General features: G+C 39.9%; 1 protein-coding gene across 1 annotated transcript in view; it reads right to left on the minus strand.

The window, feature by feature from the left end:
• Positions 1–6,288, minus strand: part of PTAR1 (protein prenyltransferase alpha subunit repeat containing 1) — a 43,525-nt gene extending 37,237 nt beyond the window's left edge. The window contains exon 1 of the mRNA XM_026097803.2: positions 6,066–6,288. Coding sequence (XP_025953588.1) covers positions 6,066–6,151 — 86 coding nt within the window. The 5' untranslated portion in view covers positions 6,152–6,288. The remainder of the gene's footprint in view (positions 1–6,065) is intronic.
• Between the last annotated feature and the right edge of the window lie 3,717 nt (positions 6,289–10,005).

The following is a 10,005-nucleotide window of genomic DNA, read 5'->3' on the forward strand; positions in this document are numbered from 1 at the left end:
TTAAAAACGTATCTGCCTGTTCAGAAAACTGATTTATTCTGTCAGACTGCAACACAAACCTTAAGCCACAAAAAGCAAAAGCAACTTCAACTAAGGTACATAAAAACCACTTGGCCCTTTCTCCAAATGCTTATTAAGTCCCTTACCCATCTCTTCTCATCCAAGATCAGAAAGGAGGAAGCAAACATTTCACTCCTCCACCAATTATAAGCAAATGGTATCAAAGCAAGACCCTCACTTCTGCAGTTCCACTCAAAATAATTTCGGCTTTTCAGAAGGCTAGTTAGGTTAGATCTAAAATGAATTCCAGACTGCCTTTTTTCAAGAAGACAGCTTATATCCTGAGGTTTGTACTCACTGTTGGCTCCATTTTCTTTTCTGAATGTTAAACGGGGTCCTTGAACAAACTGTCTGCTTATGCATACAGGGACATACAGGTTCTCAGCTATAATGAAGATAGTTACCCACAACTTTGCTAATTAGCTCTGCAAATGATCATGAAAATTTACCAGCCCAAGCTCATACACAGACACACGAGAGAGAAACAGTGAGGAAAGGGAAAAAACAAAAACTATATACCCACATCCTCGCTTCTTTCCAAATGCAAGAAGTCTAACTCAGCAGAGCTAGGTTTCACAAGACTACTTCATATATGCCATAATGACAAATAGGTAGAGTTTGTATAGAGCTGACAAGTCAGTCCGAAACATCCCAATTCTTTCAGTAAATCCAAACGGACAGAGGATGTAGACTGCTGGACAATGAAACTTGTATTTGCACTGAACTGTATCTGATAACTATTCAGCTTATCCCAAGATGCAAATCAGGGCTTGACTTTAGGCAGACACATTGTCTAGAATACTTTGGTATTGTTTTTGATGATATGGGTAGCTGAAAAACCATTTGTTGCATTCAGTTCCTGAGAAAGGATAAAATTTGTGATTTAAAATATCTGAGGAAGAACAGATTTATTTAAGGTGAGGTGCCTAATTTCTGGCTTACCAAAACAATTCATCCAAACCACCACCTACTCCCAGCTGACTGCTCCTGAAGGGGCCTCGGTCCTGCAAAAGTTGCAAATAATGGGGTAGATCATTCATTTTTTCAGCTGAGTAGCCACAGCTTGAGAGTACCTTCAGCCTCTCCCCCATCATGTACCCAAAAATGTATCTGCAGCAGGATTGGTATGCAGGCACCCCTAGCCACACAGTTAGCGTTTGTAAAATTACGTGACTGAAATATGCTTAATTGTGTGCAAAAAGCCTCTGGTCATGTGACAGAAGATATACAATCCTGTCATATGACCAGGCACAAACCTATTGCAGGATGGAAGATGACTACATCTAGGTCAAGTGACAGATCCAAGCTGCTCACATAATGCTGAAGGAGACAACGATTGACAGCTGCTTTCTGGTATTTTCTATTAGCCAAAGCACCATCTGTTGTGAAAATAAGGTTTAATTTCTCTCCCTGGTTTTCTGATACTGCCTCTTGAGTTTTAGGATGGTTTGGGTGTTTTTACACTATTTTCCAAAAAGCAAGTAACACAATCATATTCCAAAATCTGCATTAATTATCTGCAGATTTTCAGGTGATCAAGATGCTACTCTAGTTCATGTTTCTAAAACACATCCTGGAGGCAGCCAAAACTAAGAGGAAGACTTTAACTAAGGCTATCCTCAGAAGAACCAGCTTGTCATGAAGACTACAGTACTCACAGAGCCTTTTCAACCTGTGTTGAGATTGGGGAAGATGAGAACATGGAATCCACAGACCCTGGAGCTGCACAATCCAGACCTTGTTCAGTCAGTCTTAACCATGCAAACCAATACTGGTAAGTTGTTGCAGTATATGCTTCAAGACCCCCAGTATGATGACCCACCCATTCAGTAGCCCATCCAAAACCAAACTCTGGCCAACCTACTTTGAACTTTTAAAACCCTGATGATACAAAAAGTTCCCTCTTTCACAATAAACATAATACTACAGTATTGTTAGGGAAGGAGGCATTTCTAGTGGTTATCATGATGGGTCCTCAGCTTTTGGGATCTCAGCATTAAGGGACACTGCCTGTTTTTTCGAGAAGATCATCTTTAAAATAACCCAACTTCCCCTCAAAGAATAGGCAAGAGGATATTAACTAATGGTCAGGAGATAGTTAAAATGTGAATGAAGTATAACCAACTGACACAGTTCAAATTGTACTGATAAGAATGACTGAACCTAGGTAGTTAAATATTCCTGAAATGAAGAAAATCTAATGCTGGAAGACAATCCAGAGCATAGACATTTGAGAGGTTTATATCTCTAATTTAAAATAAGTCTCATGACAAAACTACACACCTAATGAATTTTCAACACTTGAGAGGAAGAGGGGGCCTAAATCCAAACTCTGAAACTTTCTTCCCATTATTGTATAGCGCATCATATAATAAACAGATTCGCAAGTTATGATTAGTGATTATCTTAGTGGGACAACTACAGTTTCTTCCACAAATGAAACAGTGAGATTCTACTGAAATCCAAAGTACTTTTGCCACTATTTGTTTCTAAAGAAGCTGTAGCTACTAATTCTTCAGTCTCTAAAAGATTACTGTTGATTGAGAATTAAAGGAAGATTAATATGACAGCAAACTTTTGCTGTAATAATAAAGCTCTGCACTGACGAGCCCTATCTAAGTATTGTGAGCAAATTATTTTTTACTTAGTATTGCTATATTTTGAAGAAACAACGCATTACAAAGCTGCTCAACAGCCTCAAAAAAGTAAATTGGCAAGAAGAATTTAATATTCAGCCACAGTAAGAACTTAAGAAAGCAGTTACAGTATTTTTCTTTCTGAGTCCCCAACAAAGACATTTATAATCAGACCAGGAGACATGCTGATTCACGGTTTCAAATCTAAACAAACGAAGTGTGGTACTTCTACCACATTAAGTATGTGGTGAATTCAGACAGAAAAAGTGAACTGAACCAAGTTGACATCAATAATTTTTGGCAAACTAGAAATGGTGTCCTCTGGTTTTGTACTCTAATGCCAGGCTATCATTTAAGAGATCATCTTTCCAATTACATGTATCAAATTCATATGCTTTTATGACAAACAGTCTGTATTTCTGTTTGACCCCACATGCAAAAGAAAAGTTTAAAAACAAAAGCAAGAACTAGCCAACAACATGCTGTTTTTTCTTTTACAATTGAAAATACTCCCAGTTTCCTGGGACAGTAATGGCATTCTGTAATTTCTGGAACTGTGGCACCATTTTCTAAAGGTGGTTCTGCTCTTGAGAACACAAGTAAGTACTGATCTGCTCACTGTTGGCAATCCATTTAGTTGCAGTGGGACACCTCATGTAAATGATTTCATCAAGATTTACACTTCTGGAACTGGGTAAAAACATTTTGCAAAAAAATTCACAACCTTACAAAATTGAAAACTAGCATGCTGACACTATTATTCCTCTGAAGAGGATGGAGCTATCAGTGAGATAAGGCAAAATGAATTTTGTATTGTATGTTTAAGAAGAAGTAAACTTGCCTCAAAAAGATGCACATTCTTGCTCCATATTTAACTGAAAGCAAAAAATGAGGAACAGCAACTCAATATTCTATTTAACCTAAAACTGTATTTTTATTTGCTTTTTAGTGCTGATGAAAGACTACACCCACTCTAAACCCTGGAAAACTGACACCTTGCCAGAAGAAAAAGTCCATTCCCTCAGATGTAAAAGGGGCAAGTGAACAAGGAACGAAAGACAAGAGACAACAAATGCTGTAACAGAGATGACAGCAGGAGACAAAAGTAAGAAATGAATAGGAGCATCATGCACCTGGCAAACCACTCTTTTTCAGTGGAGTCAGGTGCATGCAACATAAAAGAACTCAAACTTGGATCTAAGACACAAACCAGCCACTCAAGAAGATTATATTTGCCAGGAACTGCAACTGATTACGACCGTCTTGGCCAACAGCAGGAAGAGAAGATGCCTCTCAGATGCAAGAAAACGTGTGGCCAGCAGTGCTGCAACCTAGAGCACAATGGGGCATAATACTGGAGGGCCTGTATATATCCTGTGTATAGACCACACCAGTCATGCATAATTTCAATTCAAAGAGTCAGTTCAGTAATCTAACAGACAGAATTCCCCTATTTTTTCTAATTGAGGGATAAACTAACAGTAGTACATGCTTCCTCACTCTGAGCATGACACAGTGAATCAGCCTCAGAGCACGTAACTCTTGCAACCTACTTTTATCATCTATGTTGCATCTGTGAAAGAAATCAGCAACACATTCTTCAGCATATTCTTCAGAAACACAAACTCAAAACCTGCTACCAGCAAACAGTGTTTGCAACTGAGTAGGAACTAAAAAGAGTCAGGATGTTCATTCACAAATTCTGGCTATTTACAGAGCTTTATGCCTCAAAACCCAAAAATGAAACTTCATGGCAAAATGCAGTTCTTTTTGGACAGCATCCACATGCTGTATTTTAAAACCTGACCACCAACCCAAGTTGCTAGCTACATTTATAGAAACGGGAGGGTATTCATTCCAGTCCTCTCCTTCATGAAAAGTGTTAAATTAAAAAGTGCCAGTAAAAATTCTCTAAATAATTGCTTAGCACACCACTTTATGTAACAGATAATAGGCTACCACCTCAGAAACTGCAGCATTTTTGCCCAACACAAATATACTGCACTTACATTATGAAGTTATTATCTGTTATCTGCTATCTCATTTGCCATAACCAATAGGGAGTCTACATATACACTTGGAAAGTCGCTTCTCCAAACAGTTTACGTCTTGAAACAACAAAGGACAGGAACAGACACAGAAATAGGGGAGGCAGCTAAATGAAGGACTCACAGCTGATCAGTAATAGAACTGAAAACAAAATGCAGACCTTCTGACTCCCAGATTGTTAAATAAACCTGATTCTCAAAGGACAGTAACAGCAGTTCCTATTTACACAGTCATCTTGACTCCTTCAGAAAGATCCACAGTGAAAAGCACCAGAATTTTCATTAAGAGACACAGCACAAAGATATAACAAATTTGACAGTATTATTCATGAAAGTGCACTATTTGTACAAAGATGCAATTCAGTGGGTTTGAATTCTGAGATTTCCTTCCATCAGTGCTAATCCTGTGACATATAGTGCACACAAATTCCTGCTGTCTTCAGGGGCTTTGCATGCTTGATTCATCTACATGCAATATCAGCCCACTTTCAGCTGCATTATGAATTTAACAGTGGTAGACCTCAAATTCTGGTGAAATTCATTTAAGGATTTGTGTTTAAAAAGCTACTTATTGCTTCCAAATTTTAAAGACTGTGCAGGTTTGCATGACCAAAAACAACAAGCAATCACTCTCCTGTTTTATTTACGAACCTCATTTCGACAGTATGGTGATCAAACTACTTCAAATCTTTTAAGCGTAATTCACTAGAAACACCAACACAGCTACGGTTTGCATAAAGTGCCAGTCATACCAGCATCGGAGAGTTACAAAAAAATTCCAGTACAAGCATTTGCTTTTATCCAGAAGAATAAAGACAGCAAAGAGCACATTAGCTATTAACAGCTTGCCCTGCTTAAGCACACACGTCAAAGGAGACATCTCAAATTAAAAGCAACGTTCATTTAACCCCAGCCCTCCCCAAATATGCCGTAAATTCGGCAGCAGGCTGAAGGGTGTGTGCCGGATAGAAAGCATGACCAGCTCCTGCCCCGGAGGGTCCCGACCCCCAGCACGCAGCCGGGTCCCCCGGCCGCCGGTAACGGCCGTTGGCGCCTCAACGGCCGCGCGGCGGGGAGGGGGGGGTTAGCTGGGCGTGGGGGCACGGCGGCCCCGCCCGGGGCGCCAGTAACGGCCGCGGGCCCCCAAGAACCAACCGAGACCCAGCCGAGACCGCCCCCCCTCGCCGGGGGCAGCGCGGCCCCGCGGCCGGTACCGGCGGCCCGGGCGGGGCCGCCCCGCCCCCCGCCGCGCGGCCGTTGAGGCGCCCAACGGCCGTGGCGACTCGGCGGGCGGACAGGGCTGCTGGCCCCTCGCACTCACATGTGGGGGTTGCGCTTGAAGGCGTTGCGGATGTCCTTCACCACCCGCTGCACCAGCACCGCCACCTCCTCGGGGGACTCGGCCATCTTCCGCGCCGCGCCGCGCCGCGCCGCCGCCGCCGAGCGAGGCGGGGCGGGGCAGAGCGCTTCCGGGTCAGCGGCCCCGCGGAGCAACCAGACGCGCGCGCGGCGCCGGCGGAGGCGCCCCGGTGCCGCGGGGGGCGGGGCCTAGGCGGGGGCGGGGTCTCGGAGGGGCGGGGCCCGGCCGGAGGGCGCCCTCGGGTCGGGACTTCATGTGGCGGGCGGGGCAGTTTATACTTGTGTTATGATATAACATTCACCACCGATGTTAAGGCACTTAGCTTAAAAAGGTATATATGCATCTATATCTTCCCCTGAGTTTAAAGAGAGATAATCTGCAGGCAGAACGTGAAGAACAGATTCTAATTCTGAACCCAGTCATTCTGCTGTATTTGATCATCGTTTGAAAGATACTGTATTATTGCGAAGCACTTTTTTTTACAAAGCTTTAACTTTGCTTAATTGAGTTGTCTCTCACTTGAAAGCTTGCAATCATCATCATCTGCTTCATGAGCACCAGAAGGCCTGGTAGACCCACTGTATCTTCCCCTTCAGAGAAAAAGAGGAGGAGAAAAAGTCCGGAGAGAATAAGGGCCCAGTCAAAGATAAGTGTAAGAGAACAGATAGGAAGGTGGATGTCCCTTAGAGAAACACTTAATGTGTTCTCACATACTGAAGTTGCCAAGTTTTGCTGGATTTTTAGGTAAACCAGGTATCTTTATCTAAAGCAGAGGTGTGTTTCACAGTGATTCTTGTCTTGATAGTTCAGTTTTATCATACACTTTTAGATGCAATGACTGTGAACACCGAGATGGTGTGTGCAAGGAATCACAAGTGAAGCAAGAAGCTGATGGAAGGCCAGAGTTAAAAGCTGAACAGGATGTGGCAGAGACCTCTTAGCAGCAACTCCTGAAAGGTAGCTTCTTATTTTCTGTGTTGCTTTCAGTATAGTCCCTGAAATAATAATTTTAGGTGTTGATGAATTTCTGTTTCCGTCTGCTGCAGAATTTTTCCACATGCATGCTTTGTTTTTATTTATTATGAATGCAAATTTAAACTCATATTTTCCTCTGACTTGAGGTTACATAGAGCACATATTCCAGGGCTAGAATCAAGGATTTCCTGCGTTCTCATTCCTGTGTTCTCTCTTTTTTTTTTCTCCAGTATATTACCCTTTATTATAAGACTGATATATGCAAATAGTCAGGATCTCTTGGCAAAGCCAGATGGCAAGTCATGATAATTGCAGTGCCTTGAACAACTGAATTCCTTTGCAATTTAAGGATATCCAGAATTACATTGTGCTAGCAGCTCCAGTTGCCTCCAGTGCAGCATACTTGCCCAAATTTCTTTGGGATTCTGAAGAATTTACTACTTTACTACATAAATGTTCGATTGAAGTAGTTTTTTCATTTCAGTAGTTCTCTTTCTTCCAGTGCACATCCAGAAAAATGACAATGTAATGGCATCTGACAGGCATCAATGGTATCATCTAAGTGTTGAAAGATTAGTCTGTTCTGATGCATTTTTGAGAAAACGGATGATGCTTTAATTCTTCTGGTTTGGGCCTTGGCTCAATAACATTTTTTATTATTATTTTGTATAAATGAGGAGAAGACAAGGGTTTGTAGAGTCATGTGGCACCCAAAATGTGTTTGTAATATTTCACAAATCTGGGCTCCTACAGGATTATTTTAGTGTTCACTATGTTAAACTGCAGTTAGAAAAGTAAATCTACATGAGAAATTGTAAGGGCCCTTCTAAACAATACTAGTTTTGGTTTACAGGATTATAATTTCTTTGTGTGTTGCCTGATCCATTGGTCTTTCACACTGTTAAAGGCCAGGTCTTACTTGAGATACCAGCTTCAGCAGTTCACAGACTATGCAAGATACAGAGCTAAAAGAGTGTCAGAACTTGTGTGAGTTTATTGTATAGATAGCAGAGACCTAAGGTTCTTCAGTAGAAGTTACAGTACTATTGACTTCTCTGTCTTGATTTATTTCTGTTAATCTTTCACCTTCATAACACTTTGAGCCCTTGGTTGATTGCTTGGAAGATTCTTAGAAATGTTATTTATGTATATGTACATACTGTATTAGATGTTTCATTTTTTGGCTGAATTTATTTGCCAGGTTACCTTGTGAAGACTTAAAGGAAGAATCTATAGGCAATTCAGGGGAAGAGTCAATCAGTGATAAAGAATATGATCTTTCTAAAGGTAATTTGGTATGCTATTGAGGTTTTTAGATGTATTTAAAATTATAGACTATTAAAGACTAATTTTCATAATACAGAATCTCTAATAACTTGTTTACGTATGTGTGTAAAATCATAAATCTGTTAGTTTTTGTCTAAGAGATAAGTTTAAAGTATCCCATAAACATAATTTTCTTAGGGTATAAATATTTCAGGTTTAAATTGCTTAGTGAATTTTGTTTTTTTCTGTTTGTTTAGTATTCCTTCAATTAAACACTTCAAAAATGTGTCGATAGCAGAGGATATATTGGGTACACAGATGAATATGAGAATGGGTCACAGGATGAGTTTATAGAAAGCTTTGAGGAAATGTCTCCCAGTATGACTTTGGAGGACACCCAGGGTGTTCCTCATGAAAAAAATCATATTGTCTATGATCACTGCCTTCTCCAGCTAGCCAAAAAAAATGTTATTCCAAAATCTTTGTTTTGTGCTTGTGAAGTTGATGTTTCTATATAGCCTATTTTTGGCTGTTACGTTACTCTGATATTTTCTTAGTTCATTTTAAGTGGCTTTATTTGATGCAGACAATCAACCCTAAATCTTGCAGAATCTTAGAAGTTTAAATGAGGCTCTGCCCAAGTGTTTTATCCCCCCAGAGAAACCTACTGAGGCCAATTCAACACCAAAACTTCAACTACATAAGTGTACCCTCAGAACTGAATTTTGAATAAGTTATGTTAATATGGAAAGCCTCAAATATACATACGTATTTGCTTACTTCATATTTACTGATTAAATAATCTGGTTAATCCAGTGTGTTTGATTACTTTAATAGAGATTACCATGAGGCGTACCTGTTTGTATGGTAGATCCTCCGGGTTTAAAATGCATTTGTGTTTATCTATATCTTCAAGTGACATATTACTGAAGGGACACTGTGTATTTGAGGTTAAACTGGTATCTTGTAAAATCAAGTTTACAAAGATTAACACACTTTATTCAAAGTTTAAAACAGTTATTTCCCTGTCAACTTCTGAAAGTCAGACCTACCAATCCAAAATAGGGCTATCAATGTACATTTAAGCTACAAGAGTAGTTACTTAGAATAATGCAGTTAACTGATATCTATTCTGTGTATTATATCATGCATTTTTTTAAAAAAGAACTGAATATTAAATTGCTACTCTTTTTTAAATAGCATAATAAAATGTAGTTAGAATAAATTGTTTACCTTAATCAGGTACCTAGATTCCATGATATGTGTGTAAGACAGGCATTAGTATTCAGCAGACTTAAGCTTAATACTGCATGCAGTTCTGTATGCTAGACTTCTGCAGTGATCACTTGAGTTTTAAATCAACCATATTTATTAGCTCTGCCAACATACTTTTGGGGCAAAATTACTATAAATGAGTTCAGAAATTTCACATAGGGTGCATGAATGAACTGTAGAAACTATACCAGCATGAGACAATCTAAAAATTATATATATGTTATCCACAGAACAGACATTTCCATGGGTAATCCATTCCTATAACATCTGGGGAGGTGCCAAAAATCTTGGAAAGAATTTGGTTGAGGTCTTCTGTACTTCTCTGATGAGTGCAGAATAATATACTTCTGTAGTTATCTACAATGGTATAGCAAACTGTTTCATT

This window comes from Dromaius novaehollandiae, chromosome Z, assembly GCF_036370855.1.
Source record: "Dromaius novaehollandiae isolate bDroNov1 chromosome Z, bDroNov1.hap1, whole genome shotgun sequence".
In the NCBI taxonomy this organism is placed as follows: Eukaryota; Metazoa; Chordata; class Aves; order Casuariiformes; family Dromaiidae; genus Dromaius; species Dromaius novaehollandiae.